This window comes from Petromyzon marinus, chromosome 12 (genome assembly GCF_048934315.1).
Source record: "Petromyzon marinus isolate PM22_M1 ecotype Great Lakes invasive population chromosome 12, UKy_Petmar_22M1.pri1.0, whole genome shotgun sequence".
Taxonomy (NCBI): Eukaryota; Metazoa; Chordata; class Hyperoartia; order Petromyzontiformes; family Petromyzontidae; genus Petromyzon; species Petromyzon marinus.
In genome coordinates, this window is record NC_133678.1 from 7,918,440 (window position 1) to 7,941,452 (window position 23,013).

Genomic DNA, 23,013 nt, shown 5'->3' on the forward strand with positions numbered 1-23,013 from the left:
TAATATCGCGTAACATCCATAATATACTGAATGACAGTTTTGTATAATACATATATTTTTTAATGTATGTCTGTAGTAGCTGTAGGGAATGCCATCGCGTCACCGCTCCTGCTGTGACAGTACCTCTATCGCTTCGTTTTGATTGATGTTTTAATGAACTCTTTATTTTGTACTCTTTGGTTCTTTCGGTAAAGTCACGTAGTTAGAAATAAAATGAAATAATTATTTCTACCTACGGGACTTTACCGAAAGAACCAAAGAGTATGGATTCCTGCAGTCACGAAAGCTTCAAATCAAGATGAATCATTTTGTATTTTACAAAACGTATTTCATTTAAAACAATTATTTATTCTCTAATTTAATTCGGCGGGCTCAGCCACTCCACCATCGCCCGTCTGCCTCATGGCCAGACGACTCCACCACCACCAGACGGCTCCACCACCACCACCAGACGGCTCCACCACCACCAGACGGCTCCACCACCACCAGACAGCTCCACCACCACCAGACGACTCCACCACCCCCAGACGGCTCCACCACCACCACCAAACGGCTCCACCACCAGACGGCTCCACCACCACCAGATGGCTCCACCACCACCACCAGACGGCTCCACCATCACCACCAGACGACTCCACCACCACCAGACGGCTCCACCACCACCAGACGGCTCCACCACCACCAGACGGCTCCACCACCACCAGACGACTCCACCACCACCAGACGACTCCACCACCACCAGACGACTCCACCACCACCACCAGACGACTCCACCACCACGACCAGACGGCTCCACCACCAGACGGCTCCACCACCAGACGGCTCCACCACCACCAGACGGCTCCACCACCACCAGACGGCTCCACCACCACCAGACGACACCACCACCACAACCAGACGGCTCCACCACCACCAGACGACTCCACCACCACCACCAGACGACTCCACCACCACCAGACGACTCCACCACCACCAGACACCACCACCACCACCAGACGGCTCCACCACCACCAGACGACTCCACCACCACCAGACGACTCCACCACCAGACGGCTCCACCACCACCACCAGACGACTCCACCACCACCAGACGACTCCACCACCAGACGGCTCCACCACCACCACCACCACCACCAGACGACTCCACCACCAGACGACTCCACCACCACCAGACGACTCCACCACCAGACGACTCCACCACCACCAGACGACTCCACCACCAGACACCACCACCACCAGACGGCTCCACCACCACCAGACGGTTCCACCACCACCACCAGACAGCTCCACCACTACCATCTGCGGGCAGCACCATCGTCATCGCTGGGCAGCTGACATCGCGACGCGGCTCCATCGGCCTTGGCGATTCACTCCATCGCCAGGCAGCTCCATGGCAATCATCACTGGGCAGCTCTACTGCTGGGCAGTTTCGTCACCGGGCACCTCCATCGCTATCACCAAGGCAGCTTCATTGTCATTACCGGGCAGCTCGATTGCCATTGCTGGGGGCAGCTTCACCATCATAGCCAGGCAACGCCATCATCCTCGCCACGGCACGCTGCCACCAGTGCCGGATTATCCTCGTAGCACAAGTAGCTACAAATGCTACGGGCCCCGCACTTTCAAGGGCCCCGCGCTAAATGCTTTAATTCGACACTTGCTCTATTACTATAGTACTATACTGCCTTCAACTTTTTATGAACGGCTGGGTGTTTAAGATTAGCTATTTGTCGTATTACCTGGCTGTATAGCAAATGAAAGAATACAATTGCTTTACTATGCAAGTCAAAAAAAATGTGTGTTTTAATATTTACGTGTTTTTTTTTTATTTAGGGCTCCTTCATAACATCATGCTACAGGCGCCGCACTAGCTTCATCCGGCACTGGCTGCTGCCAGGCGGTTCCATCACCAGGCTGCGTCATTGCCATGAAGAGGCTGAGCCATCATGAGGCAGCTCTCCCATCGCTTGTCGCTGGGCCGCTTAAATGGCCGCGTGCGACTTCATCGCCATCACCAGACCACTTCCATCGTCAATGCCAAGCGGCGTCATCGCCGGTGCTGTGTCGCGTCCACACCGCATGCCGGGCAGCGGTTTTGACTCGATGTAGTGGCTGTTTATTCTTGATCCGTCCTGTTGAGTTTGCGTTGTACTGCTCATTCTTGTGACGTACCACTGTCCAATGCTTGTCGTTCGGGGGGTCTTCTACGGAAGAATGCCTTACGTCCATCATGGGGCGGGTCGTAGCAGGATTATTTTTCAACTTATGAACAAGAGACCCCCTATCTCGGATCCACTTAGTTCTTGCTCTACTTTTTGTGATGCCACTCAGATAGACCATTGCCCCTCGGGACCTTCCCAAATATAGATTTTAAATGCACTCGATTCGCATTGCTCAATGTGCGTTCCCGTCCAGTAAATTAACTGATCAGCGATCACCGTCTTGGCTTCCTGTGTTTGACCAAGACCTGCCATAAGCCTCTTGACTGTTTTCCATTGAACGAGGTGACCCCATCAATTTTCTCTTTTTGACTGGGGTTGTGGTTTGTTATTAATTCACGCTCAATCAGCGATATTCGTCCCTTGCCTCTACCGACTTTTCCTAAATTTGAGCACCTGGCGTTGCACGGGAGACCTAGTTGTGCCTAGCCGATACTGTTCATGAATCACCCTCCAAAGTTTATCCCCGCACTACTTTCTGAATTTGATTGAGTTGCTCTCGGTGGTGGTGTGCTTATGCTGAGCACAGTTAGACATTTGGTGACTTCAACATGTGTCGATGCGCCATCTAAACCTCTTGCTCGGGATTTCGTGGCCCTATTAAACTCTTGGCTTCACTCAGCATGTTCAAATTCCCACTCACTCGGGTGGACACACTTTAAACCTGGTGTGTTCTCTTGGGCTATCAATAACTGAACTAACTAGCATGGACCCAGGAATGTCTGATCATTCACTGGTTCTCTTTTATGTCCCTCTGACCATTCCAAGTCTTCTTTGGTTCTTTCGGTAAAGTCACGTAGAATGAGAATAAAATAATAAATTGATAAAATAAAATAACATAACACAATAATATTCTCACGACGTTTCGGCCACAACACAAGCGGCCTTCATCAGGTGAAGGGACGAGACTGTCTGGTAGGACAGACAGTCTCTTTTATCAATTTATTATTTTATTCTCATTCTACGTGACTTTACCGAAAGAACCAAAGAAGATAAATCATTGCAGTCACGAAAGCTTTAAATCGAAATCATTCCAAGTCTGTCCACTAAACACAGAATTGAATTCCGCAAAATCGCATCCATTATCCCAACATCTCTTACAGAGGCCCTCTCCCGTTCTCCCCTCGCTCAGCTCAGGAGTGCCACCTCTCCATTGAGGAGGCTGATATACATATATTTTATACTTATCATATGTCAAATATCCTTATTCGTTTGGCTCCCCACCAAACTTGCTGGAACTCATATTCTTGGTTCTTTCGGTAAAGTCACGTAGAAGGGAAACAATAAAATAATAAAAATATAAAACAATAAAATTCTCACGACGTTTCGACTGCAACACAAGCAATCATAATCAGGTGTGAAAACCACAGCAAGAACATTTTCTTGCTGTGGTTTTCACGAGAAAATTTTCTTGCTGTGGTTTTCACACCTGATGATGATTGCTTGTGTTGCAGTCGAAACGTCGTGATAATTTTATTGTTTTATATTTTTATTATTTTATTGTTTCCCTTCTACGTGACTTTACCGAAAGAACCAAGAATATGAATCCCTGCAGTCACGAAAGCTTTAAATCAAAATTTGCTGGAACTCCTCTAATCAGTCCTCCCCAGGGTCCACTCGTGATCTAAGGGCTCACAAATCCACTGTCCACAGAGCTGAACGTGCATGCCTACTCCAACAACGTCTGAGTCGTTACATCATCCTATATTTCTGGTCGCATTCTCTACCTTTAATTCTAGATTTAAAGTTTTCGTGACTGCAAGGATTCATACTCTATGTTTTTTTCGGTAAAGTCACGTAGGTAAAAAATTTAAATAAATTAAATCACGACGTTTCGGGCGCAACACAAGCGTGCTTCTTCAGGCAGGGACAACTTAGCGAAAGCACACCGCTTACCATCAGTCATCTTCTGCATGAGGGGGAAAAAACATTCAAACTCTCTCTCTCTTCCATTACCATTGGGCAGTTTAAAATGTCCACTACCCAAACCAAATGAAAATCTGTCCTCCTGATTCCCCTTCTATTTGATCTGCCCGTCTCCCGGTTCGAGGGCCCTTTGTTGGCTAATTTCACCACTACCACAACTTCAGAACTCAGCTCTTGATCGCTGATTCCCGTCGTACCTGTTGCCCGTTAGATCCCTTCTCTCGACTCTTACGGGATAACGTTTCTGCATGCGGGTCATTTGTCCTAGTCTCTTCCAAAAAGTTTATTGAGACTAGTACGGTTCACAGCATTTTTACGATGGCTGCAGTCATACTACTCTTTTAGAAACCGGATCGTGATCCTAAGCTTCCCAACAACTCACGTCCAAGCTCTGTGTATTTCCTGCTTTCCATACTCGGTGTATTGTGATCTATAGATGATAAGCGCCTTACGAATGTCAATTATTATTATTATTGTGAACAGCTTTTTTTTCCCTAAACAAAGATATAATTGGGTGCTAATGCCACTACTTAGGCAGGAATGCTGGTTTATGGAAATGTATATTACCGTAATGCATGTTAATCAGCATGTGCGAAATAAAATGCGGAAGATGTGTGTGATGCGGCAGAAGGCTTGCACTCGCATACGAATTTCTATTTATTTCTGCACAGCCTTAATTATTACTTCTTGTTCTCTCTCAAACGATGATGATGATGATCATGAATGCACACCTGCATACCATCATACCTCGGTGTGCTGTCAAGGTCTAAATGCATGCAAATTTGTGGAGGCAACTTGAGAAGTATGCTGTTCATTAGGTGTAGTGACATGCAAATTTAGTTGTGCGAATCATAGATTTATATAAGCAGGCAATGGTGAGTGCAGTATTATAATGTTGTCTTGCAGATTTTGAGTTAGGAATGTTATGCTCAACATATGTTCGGACTTTAACCCATCTGCCTTCAACTACATGGGCACGTCTTCGTGCTCAAGTGAATTCGCGTGGCGGTTACAGACGCGTGTGTGTGTGTGTGTTTGTGTCTCTTGCGTACAGGTGCAATTGTGATTGCCTTTGTTGTATGCTGGCTGCCTTACCATTCCCGCCGTCTCATGTTCTGCTATGTACCAGACAGCGCTTGGCATCCGTGAGTATACAATTATGGCCACACCTGCTTACACCTCCACTTGCGATTCACCACTTCAGCCACCACTGCCACTCAGGGTAGCCCAGGCATTAATTTATTTTGGAAATTGCACTGGCATTGGCCAAAAGTTGGTGGCTGTCAACAGGTTCCCTGCGCGGGAATCTTCAGCAGTGAAAGGAGCGACTGTAGTGCCGTTTGACCTCGGATCAAGTACACTGGGGATTGATTACAAACTAATGCTCAGGGTACACGATGGAGCACTTGTATTAGCGGAGTGAAACATTTTGCCGACTATACCCGACCTAACCTTTTTTTCAAAAAACACCACTTGTCCACGCTTTGTATTTGTCGTCAATCCGCTTAATTAAAACGCGTGGGTCCAAGTAGTTTCACAAAATGTTATTGCGCTGATAATTATGTATTGTTAAAATAGCAATGCTATTTCGAGGAGCTTTGCAACATAACGCGTGCTCAGAATTGTGATGGGTTGCTTAACTACAGCTATTAGCTTATATTATGTAAGGCGTTAAGGTGCATATTAATTAAATAACACAATATGCAAACAAAAGCTCTGCAGTGCTTAATGTTATATTTTACAGCATGTGGTGATATTGGCCGCTGTGCCTTGAAGGGAAGAGCCTTTAGCGCTATAGATCAGGTTCCTTTCATGTGTGAATGGCCACCTTAAAAGCCACGCGTTGAGTGTTTTAAGGGCTCATGGAGATCTCGTACGAAGTGTCACCAGGGCGATGACTGACGCCTGTTGTAGTTTTCCCAGACAACAAAAAAAATCCCATTAGGCTCATCTTACCTTTAATACCAACAGTGATTGGACATTTATGACAAAGAGCTTATAGCTCATTGATATCCTCCAGGATAAATAAAGATTCTGATTGTGCCCAGCTCATTCAAACTTCGCGTATTGTAATTATGTTGACCTCTGTGTGCTGAACGGAAGAGCAGCATCGTTTTAAGGGACCTCGATGTGATATTGAAGTAGCTGAATTAGAATAGTCCCAAAATTGTCACCGGCAAGAATACAAATTGAGGCTGTTACAGTGAGCCCAATATAATATGGCAACACATTTGCAGGGCAGTATCTACTTAATTCATTTTGATGTAATTTCTAAACAACTAATGGCCACGAGAAAGAATATCAAATAATGGCAGCATATCCTATTTATTGCAACACAATAGTCTTGAGTTAATAATACACTGAAAAGTTAACTCCTGATATGATGAAGTTACCGCATAAATCTGACGCGAAAAAACTCTAGTTTCGGGCACACAATTCATCTGCCATAGATTTTCGATACCGTTTCCACATGGGTGACACGACGATACGTGTGATATACATTGGTGTTTGGAGAGAAGTTGTGACTGTTTTTTCCATCGGCCACGGCCGTGTAAATGCCCATGTTGTGGATCAATTTCTGGAGCAATGGGACAGAAAGCGAGTTAAGAAAGCGAGTTATTGCGTGCAGTGACAATCCACACCTGTCAGGTCTTGAAAACGAAAACTCCGCTGCAAGGAATGGGTAACATTTACTACGTGTATTGTTATGCTCTCGTTTCTGAGCTCTGTGTTCGGTCCATTTTTTATTTCATAATTTACCAGGTCCTATGTTTATTATATTTTGTCTGACCTGCATCTCTTGATTGGTAGTACAAGTAAAAGGTGTAATGGTTAACACACTCCAGCAGCATCATGAGTACAGCACAGTTCATCGACAGGTCTGGCATGGTTGGGCAAAGTGTGAGGACTCCCACCTCTTCCGAAATATTGGGCCAGCGTACGATGGAGCAGGCCAACATATCCTCCATTAAGGGCTCTTGAGAACTCGCTCTGGTTTGAGGCCCTCTCACCAGCAGTTGACTGAGCAAGCTATGAGCAAGCTATTGCAGGGCCGCACCATTAACCTTCCCAGAGAAAACTCTTTCGTCGCGGTAACGTCCGGAGGAAATCCCCACTTTCGTCATCGCTCGTTCTCTCGTAGCCCCGGGGGGGGGGGCTCTCTCGCTCACCTCGCCCCCCCCCCCTCCCCAAACACTTCTCCTTCTGTGTGCGTCGCCGTTGCAGCGCGGTGTTCAATTTCTACCACTACTTCTACATGCTCACCAACACGCTCTACTACGTGAGCTCGGCCATCAACCCGGTGCTCTACAACCTGGTGTCGGCCGGGTTCCGCCACACCTTCGCGGCCACGCTCGGCTGCCGACGAGCGGAGGAGCGGGAGCCTGGCACCATGCAGGTGTACACGCGCGCCGGCTCGAGCCAGTCGAGCGTTCACACCGTCACGTCCACCAACCACGACTGCGCAGCGCCCTGCTGCTCGAATCCCGGGAGGGCGCGCGAGGCGCTCAATTGAACGCTGAGCATTCCCGGGGCTGGAGCTGTGGGGGGTGGGGTGGGGGGGACGCTGCGCTGAGCCGACAAAAACTCGCACCGCCCGACGCACTCACGTCGTGCAGACCGTATCGTGGACGAGGGGAGGGAGGGAGGAGGTGGGGGTTGGTTGTTGTAAGCCTTTCAGAAGTGATTTTAGACGAAAGAAATGTCGCCACCTCGGTGATTTATTTACGTCGGATTGAGTTGCTAATTTATACAAACATCGTTATCTATACCATCGTATGAAACACAATTATATAGTTGGAAAAGATAAGCCGCAGCCGCCGCGTGGCGTTTCGTGGTTGTTCTATATGGCTCTCCCGTGAGTGTTGTGCGTGGCAATGCGTGTTGCTCAGTTCCTGAATAAGCTGCCGGGGCGTGGAGCGAAACGCCAGACATTGTGTCGCAACAACGTGCGGTGTGACCCTAAAATGCATCGGAGAACTTTAAAGCACCCTTGGTGAATGATCACCCAATGAGCGATAAGGCTGAGAAAAGCCTTGGCTGTGGCTTTTAGGCAGGAATTACAACACTGTTTTCTGTCAGTAAATTGCTGATTAATATTTGGCATTGTAACGTGGTGAAATGGCTCGAATGCTGTGTTAAGCAGCAGTCTGAACCTTTTTTTTTATAAAAAGCGTATAATGTATTTATTCCATTTCGATTTAAAGCTTTCGTGACTGCAAGGATTCATCTTCTTTGGTTCTTTCAGTAAAGTCACGTAGAATGAGAATAAAAGAATAAAATAAAATAAGACAATAAAATTCTAACGACGTTTCGGCCACAACACAAGTAGCCTTCTTCAGGTGAAAGAACAGAACTGTCGGGACGACAGAGCTTCAATTAACGCTGGTAAGATTCGCAGCGTCTTTTAAGCTCGGTGAGAGGCGTGGCGAGCCTTGAAAAATGAGTTCACATATCAAAGCAGGAGAATTTAACATTGAAAAAAACTGGGGGATTAGCTTGTGACATAAATAGCTGTGTTAAAGTCAAAGTTTACATATCCACAGAGCCATTAGTATATGGACGCTAAAGGCCTCCAATTACCAACTATTATAAAGTAAACCATAGCGTCTTTTAAGCTTGGTGAGAAGCGTGAAGAGCCTTGACAAAGGAGTTTACATATCAGAGCAGGAGAATTTAGCATTGAAATAGCCAAGGGATTAGCTTGTGACAGAAATAGCTGTGTTAAAGTCAAAGTTTAAATATCAACAGAGGCATTTAGTATATGGACGCTAAAGGCCTCCAATTACCAACTATTATAAAGTAAACCATAGCGTCTTTTAAGCTTGGTGAGAAGCGTGAAGAGCCTTGACAAAGGAGTTTACATATCAGAGCAGGAGAATTGAGCATTGCAATAGCCGAGGTCTTAGCTTGTGACAGAAATAGCTGTGTTAAAGTCAAAGTTTACATATCAACAGAGGCATTTAGTATATGGACGCTAAAGGCCTCCAACTAACCAACTATCATAAAGTAAACCAATGTGAAAAAACTAAGTCTATATCACATCAATATAATAAATGTACTTAATATATTCTTCAATAAGCTGAGCTATTAATCATACAGCAACTGGGTATACATTACACTATATAATGAATACCATATAGTAAACCAATAAAAATCTAAAATATAAGCTCCTCAATGTTATCAATAAACTCTATATACTCTCTAATCAGCTGAGCAACTAACAATGAGTCGTTATATATCACAATGTTATATGGTGAAAAATGGCGGTTTTTCCCATCCTGTCAACACCAGCACCAAGGACAGCGACATTCAGGCGGACGAGTCAATCCATGCTTGGAAGGGAGGAGGGGGGAGGGAGAAACAGTCACAATGCCAGCGAAAGAGCTGCGATCTGACGGTCACCGTAAAATACAATTAATTAGGAACCGAAATGGTTTAAAACATCTTTCCAATGGTTACTAAACCAGAATCCATCTTCTCAGTTGAAATTGTCTCTGTGTTTGTATATGTGGATGGCTTCATGAACGAATCTCTCATGGTAGCCGGTTGGCTTGCAAAGAACCTCCGTCTTGAAAAAGTCAATGTCATGTGAGCCCACTGAATTATAACAGTGATCTGCCACAGCAGAAGAGTTCGTCCTACCGTGTTTCAAGTTTGCTTTATGTTCGCGGATGCGGTCCGAGATATGTCGTTTGGTTTCCCCAATGCAGTTGCTACCACAGAGGCACTATAGTTTGTAAACGCCCGGGTACTGTATGTCTGGAACAGCATCTTTTACAGATGGAACCAGATCACGGATTTTATGTATTGTGTTGAATCGGTCCTGGATCTTGTGTTTATTCAGGATTTTGGGTATGGTGATGGTTTTGAGTGGCTCCTCAAGAGGATCCTTCTTCATGACTGGAGTGATGGCTTTGCGGATTGTGTAGTTGGAGTAACCATTAGCCTTGAGAGCCTGGTGTACGTGTTTGAGTTCACTGGCAATGTGTTCCTGGTCAGAAATGCATTGAGCTCTATGGTATAGAGTCTTGATGAGGGAGTTCTTCTGGGATGGATGGTAGTGGGAATTCGGTTTCAAGTAAGCATCTGTATGGGTAACTTTTCTGTAGACAGAGTGGCTCATTGAAACATCAAGTCTCCTTTTAATTAAGACATCTAAAAAGGGTAGCTTGCCATCTTTTTCGACCTCCATGGTGAATCTGATGGATGGGTGCATGGAATTGATGTGGTCGAGAAATTGGTCTAGAACAGGCTGGCCATGTGGCCAGATGACAAACGTGTCATTTACGTACCTCTTCCATAAGATTGGGCGTTGAGTGGCAGTCTGGATGGCGTCAGTCTCAAATTTCTCCATGAAAATGTTGGCTACAACCGGAGACAAGGGGGAACCCATTGGGGTGCCCTCAGTCTGTTTGTAGAAAGTTCCATTCCAGGTGAAGTATGTGTTGGTTAAGCAATGTCTCACCAGAGGGGGTACATCAGTATGCAGTCCTTGATGAACCAAGTCTTCAATGATTGCGATGGTGTCAGGTACCGGAACTTTGGTGAATAAGGACACCACATCAAAACTGACAAGCAGGTCGTCTGGGGACAGAGAAATGCCTTTGATTGTCGATACCAGGTGAGATGAATTTAGTACCGCAGAGGTGTTTTTTTGCAGTGAAAGGTCGCAGTATATCAGCCAGAAAACGTGCCAGTTTATAGGTGGGGGAGTTTATAGTAGAGACGATGGGACGAAGAGGTGTATCTTCTTTGTGTATCTTTGGGAGGCCATATAATCTTGGTGGTCTGGCAGCAGAGGGTTTCAACGAGAACTGTTTGGTCTGATCAATTGATGCTATTGAATCAGAGATTATTTTGTTCGTTTTGGTAACCAGGCTGTTGGTGGGATCTCTTTTTATTATTGTATAGCTGCCATCGTTGAGTAGTTCTTGAATTTTGTTGTTATATTCTGTATATCCATGATGACAGTGGCATTGCCCTTGTCGGCTGAGAGGATGACAATATCATCTCTCTTTTTTAATTGAGATAATTCAAAGCGTTCATCTTTGCTGATGTGGCTAGGTGGCATCTTAGCGTTTTTGAGGGTTGCAGCGATTTCAGATCTTGCTACGTCTGCAGCAATGTGACTCAAGCCCTTGAGTGCAACGTGAACATGGGCAATGATATCATTAACTGGCATGTGTCTCGGTGTGACAGCAAAGATTAGCCCTTTAGCTAAAACGGATTTCAAGCCAACAGAAATGGAACTGTTACTGCGATTAATTACGACTTTGTTAACGTCTATCTTTTCGGTGTGTGGACCCGATTTTTTGTTGGAGAGGCGATTAAATTTGGAAATCAAATTGTCCCTACATTTGGTCGAGATAGTGGCAGCCGAAGAGGTAGTCATATTGTCTACATGTTCCCAATCCGATGTAGACATCGTTGCTGTCAATGTTAAGTGTGATTTGTAGAGTGTCTTGTCTAACTGGTCAAGCTCGGTGCGTGTAAGTCTGATTTTTTTCGGAGATAAGAGCTAAACTAGATCTAGCTAGAATTCGTTTTGCATTAACAGAAGTTGCAGCAGCAGAGGTTAGTGTAAATGCGGTTGTTATTACCTTAGGTGAGAGACTCGATTAGTTGTGCCTTCTTGTCCCGGAGTCTGTTAAATGATCTTAAGGATGCGTGGAATCCCTCCCCGTAGAGGCGATTAAATTTCGATTTAAAGCTTTCGTGACTGCAAGGATTCATCTTCTTTGGCTCTTTCGGTAAAGTCACGTAGAATGAGAATAAAATAATAAAATAAAATTAGACAATAAAATTCTCACGACGTTTTGGCCACAACACAAGTAACCTTCTTCAGGTGAAAGAACAGAACTGTCGGGACGACAGAGCTTCAATTAACGCTGCTAAGATTCGCAGCGTCCTTTAAGCTCGGTGAGAGGTATGGCGAGCCTTTAAAAAGGAGTTCACATATCAAAACAGGAGAATTTAGCATTGAAAAAAACTGAGGGATTAGCTTGTGACAGAAATAGCTGTGTTAAAGTCAAAGTTTACATATCCATCGAGGCATTTAGTATATGGACGCTAAAGGCCTCCAATTACCAACTATTATAAAGTAAACCATAGCGTCTTTTAAGTTCGGTGAGAAGCGTGAAGAGCCTTGACAAAGGAGTTTACATATCAGAGCAGGAGAATTTAGCATTGAAATAGCCGAGGGATTAGCTTGTGACAGAAATAGCTGTGTTAAAGTCAAAGTTTACATGCCAACAGAGGCATTTAGTATATGGACGCTAAAGGCCTCCAACTAACCAACTATCATAAAGTAAACCGATGTGAAAAAACTAAGTCTATATCACATCAATATAATAAATGTACTTAATATATTCTTCAATAAGCTGAGCTATTAATCATACAGCAACTGGGTATACATTACACTATATAATGAATACCATATAGTAAACCAATAAAAAACTAAAATATAAGCTCCTCAATGTTATCAAAAACTCTATATACTCTCCAATCAGCTGAGCAACTAACATTAAGTCGTTATATATCACGATGTTATATGGTGAAAAATTGTGTTTTTTTCCCATTCCCTCAACACCAGCACCAAGGACAGCGACATTCAGGCGGACGAGTCAATCCATTGCTCGGAAGGGAGGAGGGGGGAGGGAGAAACAGTCACAATGCCAGCGAAAGAGCTGCGGTCTGAAGGTCACTGTAAACTCCTTTGTCAAGGCTCTTCACGCTTCTCACCAAGCTTAAAAGACGCTATGGTTTACTTTATAATAGTTGGTAATTGGAGGCCTTTAGCATCCATATACTAAATGCCTCTGTGGATGTGTAAACTTTGACTTTAACACAGCTATTTCTGTCACAAGCTAATCCCTCAGTTTTGTTTCAATGCTAAATTCTCCTGCTTTGATATGTGAACTCCTTTTTCAAGGCTCGCCACGCCTCTCACCGAGCTTAAAAGACACTGCGAATGTTTTGCAGCGTTAATTGAAGCTTTGTTGTCCCGACAGTTCTGTTCTTTCACCTGAAGAAGGCTACTTGTGTTGTGGCCGAAACGTTGTGAGAATTTTATTGTCTTATTTTATTTCATTATTTTATTCTCATTCTACGTGACTTTACCCAAAGAACCAAAGAAGATGAATCATTGCAGTCACGAAAGCTTTGGATCGAAATTTAATCGCCTCTACGGGGATGGATTCCACACATCCTTAAGATCATTCAACAGACTCTGGAACAAGAAGGCTCAATTAATCGAGTCTCTCACCTTTCTGAAGAGATGCCGCGACTCTAAGGTAATACCAACCGCATTTACACTAACCTCTGCTGCTGCAACTTATTTTAATGCAAAACGAATTCTAGCTAGATCTAGCTTAGCTCTAATCTCCGAAAAATCAGACTTACACGCACCGAACTAGACCAGTTAGATAAGACGCTCTACAAATCACACTTAACATTGACAGCAACGATGTCTACATCGGATTGGGAACATGTAGACAATATGACTACATCTTCGGCTGCCACTATGTCGACCAAATGTAGGGACAATTTGATTTCCAAAGTTAATCGCCTCTCCAACAAAAAATGGGATTCAAACACCGAAAAGATAGACGTTAACAAAGTCGTAATTAATCGCAGGAACTGTTCCATTTCTGATGGCTTGAAATCCGTTTTAGCTAAAGGGCTAAACTTTGCTGTCACACCGAGACACATACCAGTTAATGATATCATTCAAATGTAGGGACAATTTGATTTCCAAAGTTAATCGCCTCTCCAACAAAAAATGGGATTCAAACACCGAAAAGATAGACGTTAACAAAGTCGTACTTAATCGCAGGAACTGTTCCATTTCTGATGGCTTGAAATCCGTTTTAGCTAAAGGGCTAAACTTTGCTGTCACACCGAGCCACATACCAGTTAATGATATCATTGCCCATGTTCACGTTGCATTCAAGGGCTTGAGTCACATTGCTGCAGACATAGCAAGATCTGAAATCGCTGCAACCCTCAAAAACGCGAAGATGCCACCTAGCAACATCAGCAAAGATAAACGCTTTGAATTATCTCAATTAAAAAAGAGAGTTGATATTGTCGTCCTCTCAGCCGACAAGGGCAATGCCACTGTCATCATTGATATACAGAATATAACAACAAAATTCAAGAACTACTCAACGATGGCAGCTATACAATAATAAAAAGAGATCCCACCAACAGCCTGGTTACCAAAACGAACAAAATCATCTCTGATTCAATAGCATCAATTGATCAGATCAAACAGTTCTCGTTGAAACCCTCTGCTGCCAGACCACCAAGATTATATGGCCTCCCAAAGATACACAAAGAAGATACACCTCTTCGTCCCATCGTCTCTACTATAAACTCCCCCACCTATAAACTGGCACGTTTTCTGGCTGATATACTGCGACCTTTCACTGGAAAAAACACATCTGCGGTACTAAATTCTACTCACCTGGTATCGACAATCAAAGGCATTTCTCTGTCCCCAGACGACCTGCTTATCAGTTTTGATGTGGTGTCCTTATTCACCAAAGTTCCAGTACCTGACACCATCGCAATCATTGAAGACTTGGTTAATCAAGGACTGCATACTGATGTACCCCCTCTGGTGAGACATTTCTTAACCAACACATACTTCACCTGGAATGGAACTTTCAACAAACAAACTGAGGGCACCCCAATGGGCTCCCCCTTGTCTCCGGTTGTAGCCAACATTTTCATGGAGAAATTTGAGACTGACGCCATCCAGACTGCCACTCTACGCCCAACCTTATGGAAGAGGTACGTGGATGACACTTTTGTCATCTGGCCACATGGCCAGCCTGCTCTAAACCAATTTCTCGACCACATCAATTCCATGCACCCATCCATCAGATTCACCATGGAGGTCGAAAAAGATGGCAAGCTATCCTTTTTGGATATCTTTATTAAAAGGAGACCTGATGGTTCAATGAGCCACTCTGTCTACAGAAAAGCTACCCATACAGATGCTTACTTGAAACTGGATTCCCACCACCATCCATCCCAGAAGAACTCCCTCATCAAGACTCTATACCATAGAGCCCAATGCATTTCCGACCAGGAACACCTTGCCAGTGAACTCAAACACGTACACCAGGCTCTCAAGGCTAATGCTTACTTCAACTACACAATCCACAAAGCCATCACTCCACTCATGAAGAAGGATCCTCTTGAGGAGCCACTCAAAACCATCACCTTACCCTACATTGCAGGGGTTACTAAAAAGATCTCCAAAATCCTGAATAAACACAAGATCCAGGTCCGATTCAACACAGTACATAAAATCGGTGATCTGGTTCCATCTGTAAAATATGCTGTTCCAGACATACAGTACCCGGGCGTTTACAAACTAAAGTGCCTCTGTGGTAGCAACTGCATTGGGGAAACCAAACGACATATCTCGGACCGTATCCGCGAACATGAAGCAGACTTGAAACACGGTAGGACGAATTCTTCTGCCGTGGCAGATCACTGTTATAATTCAGTGGGTTCACATGACATTGACTTCTCCAAGACGGAGGTTCTTTGCAAGCCAACCAGCTATCATGAGAGATTCGTTCATGAGGCCATCCACATATACAAGCACAGAGACAATTTCAACTGAGAAGATGGATTCTGGCTTAGTAACCATTAGAAATATGTTTTAAACCAATTCGGTTCTTAATTAATTGTATTTTACGGTGACCGTCAGACCGCAGCTCTTTTGCTGGCATTGTGACTGTTCCTCCCTCCCCCCTCCTCCCTTCCGTTGCTGTCCTTGGTGCTGGTGTTGAGAGGATGGGAAAAACCGCCATTTTTCACCATATAACATTGTGATATATAACCACTTATTGTTAGTTGCTCAGCTGATTGGAGAGTATATAGAGTTTATTGATGACATTGAGGAGCTTATATTTTAGTTTTTTTATTGGTTTACTATATGGTATTCATTATATAGTGTAATGTATACCCAGTTGCTGTATGATTAATAGCTCAGCTTATTGAAGAATATATTAAGTACATTTATTATATTGATGTGATATAGACTGTTTTTTTCACATTGGTTTACTTTATGATAGTTGGTTAGTTGGAGGCCTTTAGCGTCCATATACTAAATGCCTCTGTTGATATGTAAACTTTGACTTTAACACAGCTATTTCTGTCACAAGCTAATCCCTCGGCTATTCCAAAACTAAATTCTCCTGCTCTGATTTGTAAACTCCTTTGTCAAGGCTCTTCACGCTTCTCACCGAGCTTAAAAGACGCTATGGTTTACTTTATAATAGTTGGTAATTGGAGGCCTTTAGCGTGCATATACTAAATGCCTCTGTGGATATGTAAACTTTGACTTTAACACAGCTATTTCTGTCACAAGCTAATCCCTCAGTTTTTTTCAATGCTAAATTCTCCTGCTTTGATATGTGAACTCCTTTTTCAAGGCTCGCCACGCCTCTCACCGAGCTTAAAAGACGCTGCGAATCTTAGCAGTGTTAATTGAAGCTCAGTCGTCCCGACAGTTCTGTTCTTTCACCTGAAGAAGGCTACTTGTGTTGTGGCCGAAACGTCGTGAGAATTTTATTGTCTCATTTTATTTTATTATTTTATTCTCATTCAACGTGACTTTACCGAAAGAACCAAAGAAGATGTATTCATTCCAGTTAGATAACACATTATATCATCCCACATTCTGTAATTTCCTTACCGACAGAATATTGTTGGGCAGGTTGTGTAGAGCCTTAATGTGGAGCTATAGAAATTGTATACGTTAAATGTATTCAAAAATGTTAACCGCCCTAGTAAAATCTGCAATGGGAAGATAACTTTAATAATTTCCTGAAATAATTCGCAAAAATATTGCATCCTGGATAGCATATTGGATATTTTTTTATGCATTTGATCTATTAATGATAATCATTGCTGTGAATAATCAGTTGAACTTTACATTTATTGCCATTCCAGTACAATAGTAATTCTCTTGGAAACCTTGCACATTCTCCCATAATGTTATTTATAATTAATTCATGATTTACCTAAAAGGAATATTCGTGTTGGGCATAAGTTAGAGGTAATATAGTCCAAATTAATATATCGATTTTCTTTTTTTTACATCCATAAATCTAAACTATGAATGTGGTATTTGCGGGTTAATTTCACAGTCATGCATTTAGACAATGGACGTTCCTGCATAGATATAGTGAACAGATTTTAACATTAGTTATATAACTGTGTAATAAAAACGGTGCCCTTCATGATGTTGATTAACACATCACTTACATTTCTCAGTAGAGACTTGCATATGACAGATCCACGTTGTGGATTGGCTCTCCAACACACCGGCGTGCTGTACTTGTAACGAAGTGGCATGTTCTGTTTACGTGACAAACCTTACTAATTGGCTGTGTCGGGTGCTGGAGGGTTTAACGTCACTTTTATATGTACGCGATCTAACCCAAAAAAACTGTATTATGGATGATATTGGTCGCGAAAGCCTACGTGTTAGATTGATTTTAACATCAAAGAATTCCAATAAAATATTCGGGACAAAGTTTACCCATTACATTTGTACACTGTTTGTTCAGTGGGTCCTATCCCACCTCATGGTCTAAATGGTTTCTACCTTTCTGTGGATTAGGGTGTTAGGGTTATTATAGTTGTATTGAGATATATATCTTACACACAACACTTCCAAATTGAAGTAGTGGAATAGGCTCGTAACTATTCCTGGATTATTACCCGGTCCAACGAGGCTGTTACCGACCATGCGTGGCAATTATATTATTATTTCGAATAGCTCATTATGTTTTTGTATATGTAAAATGGTGCATTGCCAATATTCATGGCATGCAAAATGTCGCTCATGTTACCGAAATTGGCATTATGTGGAAGTGTCTGTTGCCACTTCAAATACTGCTTGATAATGTTGGTCTGGAAGACCGAGAGACCGTTGGATGAAAACATGTATTTTTTGTAGGATTGCTTTTGCCCATGTTGTGTCATGACAACGCAGGGTGAGTTTGTGTATGGTCTTACTTTTTCAATTTAATGGAGTCCCATATTTTACACGGAGTGCTCTTGCCATGACATCTGATAATCCAGCGGCATTTGTTTAACTGTCCCTGACTCTGTTGTCTTTCCCCCGCACCTCCGATTAGCAAAATTGGCTACGTATGGTGCGAAAAAAGTTTAACGTACATACATATATACAAGGCCAGATGGTCGAAACCAGTCCCGAGTTTGCTTGCTAAACAAATGTATCTTGATAATGGAAAGCCAGTAGGCTGATAAACTGAACATATTTTATATGTGGAGAAACCAGATTAAAATGCTGCTTGTGTATTTATTTGGAGCATAAGAGGAGTGTGTTATAATCAGGGGCGGAGCCACAGGGGGAGCTGGGGGGGCACAGCCCCCCCTGAAATTTTGGGAAAGTCGGTCATTGGAATAACTGGATATCCGGCTGCTGCAAAATGCTGCAGGCTGCCACCTCGTGCTGCCACCTCGTGCTGCCCTGCAGGCTGCCACTTTGTGCTACCCTGCAGGCTGCCACCTTGTGCGCTGCCCTGCAGGCTGCCACCTTGTGCTGCCCTGCAGGCTGCCACCTTGTGCGCTGCCCTGCAGGCTGCCACCTTGTGCTGCCACCTTGTGCTGCCCTGCAGGCTGCCACCTTGTGCTGCCCTGTAGGCTGCCACCTTGTGCTGCCCTGCAGGCTGCCACCTTGTGCTGCCACCTTGTGCTGCCCTGTAGGCTGCCACCTTGTGCTGCCCTGCAGGCTGCCACCTTGTGCTGCCCTGCAGGCTGCCACCTTGTGCTGCCACCTTGTGCTGCCCTGCAGGCTGCCACCTTGTGCTGCCCTGTAGGCTGCCACCTCGTGCTGCCACCTTGTGCTGCCCTGCAGGTTGCCACCTTGTGCTGCCCTGCAGGCTGCCACCTCGTGCTGCCCTGCAGGTTGCCACCTTGTGCTGCCCTGCAGGCTGCCACCTCGTGCTGCCCTGCAGGCTGCCACCTTGTGCTGCCCTGCAGGCTGCTTAAGCGGCAGCCTTTCGAACTTATCGAACTTATCAGCCACATCAGCGGCTCCGACCTATTAATAAACTCCGCGTTCAAATCCAATTAAATTTGTTCTATACATTTGTGGCGCCCATTGGAAAACATTACACTGGATATCTCAGAATATTGAAGTCAGCCCCCCCAAAGTCAAAATCCTGGCTGCGCCCCTGGTTATAATGCCTTGAAAATATCTGTTCTGTATGGTATCCAACCTGCACTGACTGCTGACCAGTTGTGGCAAGTATGGTCAAACAACCAGGATGACCGACACATCATGGGAATGCCTTCATCCAGCAGCGGATTCAAAATGGGATGTCAAGTCAGTTATACTCGTATCTATTATATGTATCTATCAATGTAATATTCAATGAGAATTAAATGTGTAATGTCATTTGCGATCGTTGTTTTTGGCTGCTATGCTTTATAAGCATTTGGGCCTGTGCTCAGAATCTGCGATTTACAAACTATATAAAAACAGCCGTCGTTTGTCACTAAGTAGCAGTGACATCATAAGGGCAGTAGTACCAGACTGTGCACTTAGAGGTCATGCGTAGTGTCAACATGAGTGTAAGCTGGAGAGATGAGTAAATTGCAATTATGATTTCCCAGATAAAAAAGAAGAACTTGAATTGAAAATATATTGTCAGCTCACAAAATGTACATTGAACTTGCAAACCGTATTTCAAGCCGCTGATGAAAGAAATTATACTCAATAATAGGCATATTTTTTACAAAAATATATATATATAAAAAACCTTCTAGGGGATGTGTCCGTAAGCCTTGTATAGGTGTTACTTCGACACGAATATGAAACCACATAAAAGCGTGCCTTTTCTCCCTGGTTGCCAAGTTACTGCCAATTCAAAAGCTTGTTTTTGGAAGAACAGATGTAAAGAATCCTGCCTCTGAGATATCTTAATGTTCTTTGCACAGTGAGGAATTTGTTCTATTATTCCCGGCTTTAGTTTTTTCTCGCGCACAATCAGCACAATCATTATTTTGTTCCACCGGATTTTAGTTTGGGGACAAAATAATCATCCACGGTAAACATGACCAGTTTTGGCCACGGACAATGAACACAGGAGCAGGACACGCAGTGCCCACACTGATATGAAAATATGTCAACACAACGCAGTATACGTCAACATTATTCTCGGAGCACATCAAATTAACAATTGTAACTAAATATATATTTAATTTCTCTCACACCATTCCTCACAGTGAGGGAGTGTAACGATGTGGGGAGGGCCGTCGTCATTCAGCAGTGGTTTATTTATTTATTTTAAACGATGTCTTAGTGAATGATCGACAGTCGGCCACGTGTTTTTCTCGTGCAACAAAATTGCTTCTTGTGGAGATGTACGATGCTATTGTTACTTTTGTGAAAGAAAAAAAAACACTGATAATATTTGTGTTCCTGTTGGTATGATAAGTTTGCTTAAGCATTATGGTACCTCGATGACAAAATATCGTGTTGTTAATTGAAAATAGGCTTTACGTGAAGCTAAATAATATTGCTATTTGTTGATGAATGTAACAATGACAGTAACTGTTATTTTATCAAGTGCCATAGTAACATCGCTGTATCACTGCAACGTATGAATGTACGCATTCGTTTTTGTTCGCATTGAGTCGTATTTTGCTCGAACGTAGGATTTCAATGTCAGACGCAACCCATGGCTAACGCCACTAAAAAAAATAGCGTTGTTATAGTCATAAATGTAACATAATGTGTGAGTCGTTACGAAATATGTATGGCGTTTGCAATTAAATGTTAAACTTGTAATGATGTATGTATACCAATAAACAATTAACGAACTGTCAAGTGCAAATAGGACATATTGTCTCCTCAAGATGTAATTTATAATTGGGGAAATCAGATGATTAAGGACAAACTATTTCCAAAAAGGTGCATGGTTAACGGCAAATTAAAATTCATAACCGCAGAAAAACTTTTAGACTCAACAAAAAATGCTTAATAAGCGAAGAAAAAACGGTCATTACGATTGTCGCACAGCTCAGATTAATCACCTCTGCTCACTGTAATTTAATGAAATTCAGGAATGAGTTTGCATGCTCCGCAGGTGCACAGTGTGAGAGCGATGAGAGAGACCCCCCGCTCTCGCGTGGAATGGAGATGCGTCGATAGATTCGCTAAAGGCAGACATGAGCAACAAAAAAACGGAACATTTGAATTTATAGTAAAATATGCATGAAACCTTACAACAAAGAGAAACGTACATGATGGTTATTTTACAAAGATATTCATATCACAAAGATATGAATATTTCATGTACACATTCACGAATATTATATATTTTTTCAATGATATTTTAATAACAATACCAAACCAAACTATTTCAGCCCTGCATTCATCCACGGTGCTGCTGGATAAGACTTATTGACTATATGTCACCGTGCCGGTTGGTTAGTGACCAGAGGAAAGTTTATAATATCTGACCTTAGCCGTGGCCGGGAATTAAACGTGGATCGCCAGGCTCAGAGCGCATCACCACTGCGCCACCGCTCATCCATCGTCGTCATCATCATTATAATTATTAGCCATGATTTATCTCACTCCTGCACAAAGTCTCATCTTATTTCTCCATCTCCCCGATGATTCTTCTCTTCGGCATGTTCACACCTTTGGCTGCCGTTCATTTACCAATCCCATGCTTTCCTCTTTCTGTGTCTCAGTGTCATTCCTATTCACCGACCTTTCTCCATCCCCCCCCCCCCCCCCCTAAATAACAGTGAATATATACGAATTGTAAAGATGATGCAGCATCATTATTAAATTCATTAACTTCTCCCCTTTACAATGATTGTGCTTATCAGTTTCTCTCTACGTACCATTGTACGGTGTTGTTGCGCTTTTGCGAGCCGGGAAGGAGCTGTCCAGCGCTTTCAGGAGCAGTGAGAACAAGGAATATCCCACTGCGTCAATGTTCATCGGAGCAATGGCCAGGCCTCGCACCACAAAGCCTGTTGTTGTTTCCACAGGACAGATGGGGAACGCATTAGGTCCAATTCTCTCTTTGGCCGAGATTAATGCTCAGCATTAAAAGCAATGTGTCCAGCCGTTACAATAAAAGCACTGTTTTCTTTCATATGGCATGTTGCTGAGATAAGCAACTTGATTGTGGAACAGCAATACACGCATAAATGGATGTCTGGGTTCTTTAACCATTCGACGGCGTTGTCTGTGAGCTAAGGGATCACTTTTGTGCCTTCGGTCAATGCCCTTGATGGGCGGCCATGAGTTGAGTTGGCGCTCCATCGTTTTTTCCACTCCCGTCACAGGTTGAGCTACAAACCCACTTAATACGAGGCAAAGCCACGCATTGCAAAATACGATTTGCATTATGATTATCATTGTTAAACGTGTGCGTTAGTCACTGAGTTTCCATTAAATGTAGACAAATTAATTAATATGTCTAATCACAACGCTATCCTAAATATGTATAGAAAAAAATGTGTAGTTGTAAAATATCCTAAACGATATTTGTCATAAATAATGATGGCCTTTATGATGATTGCTAATTTACACTTACAATAAATTAATGTACGGTGTCTCTATGCATGGTCTGTATTGTTTGGAGGAATGATGTGTTTATTACAGATTCTGATTTATCTGCTCCTGCAGAACTGCGTATATCTGTGGAAGCGGTCACTCAGACTGATGAAGTGCATCTAAAAAAAATTGCATCATTACACAAGGCATCACATGTCTCAGTTGGGTTGGAATAGACTCCAAAGCCCTGATGTTAAAATCAATCATGCTGCTGAATATTTTAAATCTGAC

At 43.3% G+C, this 23,013-nt stretch overlaps 1 protein-coding gene across 1 annotated transcript in view; it reads left to right on the plus strand.

Annotated features, from left to right (window-relative positions):
- Positions 1–21,045, plus strand: part of LOC116941603 (neurotensin receptor type 1) — a 39,960-nt gene extending 18,915 nt beyond the window's left edge. The window contains exons 3-4 of the mRNA XM_032952807.2: positions 5,200–5,290; positions 7,371–21,045. Coding sequence (XP_032808698.2) covers positions 5,200–5,290; positions 7,371–7,659 — 380 coding nt within the window. The 3' untranslated portion in view covers positions 7,660–21,045. The remainder of the gene's footprint in view (positions 1–5,199; positions 5,291–7,370) is intronic.
- Positions 21,046–23,013: the final 1,968 nt, after the last annotated feature.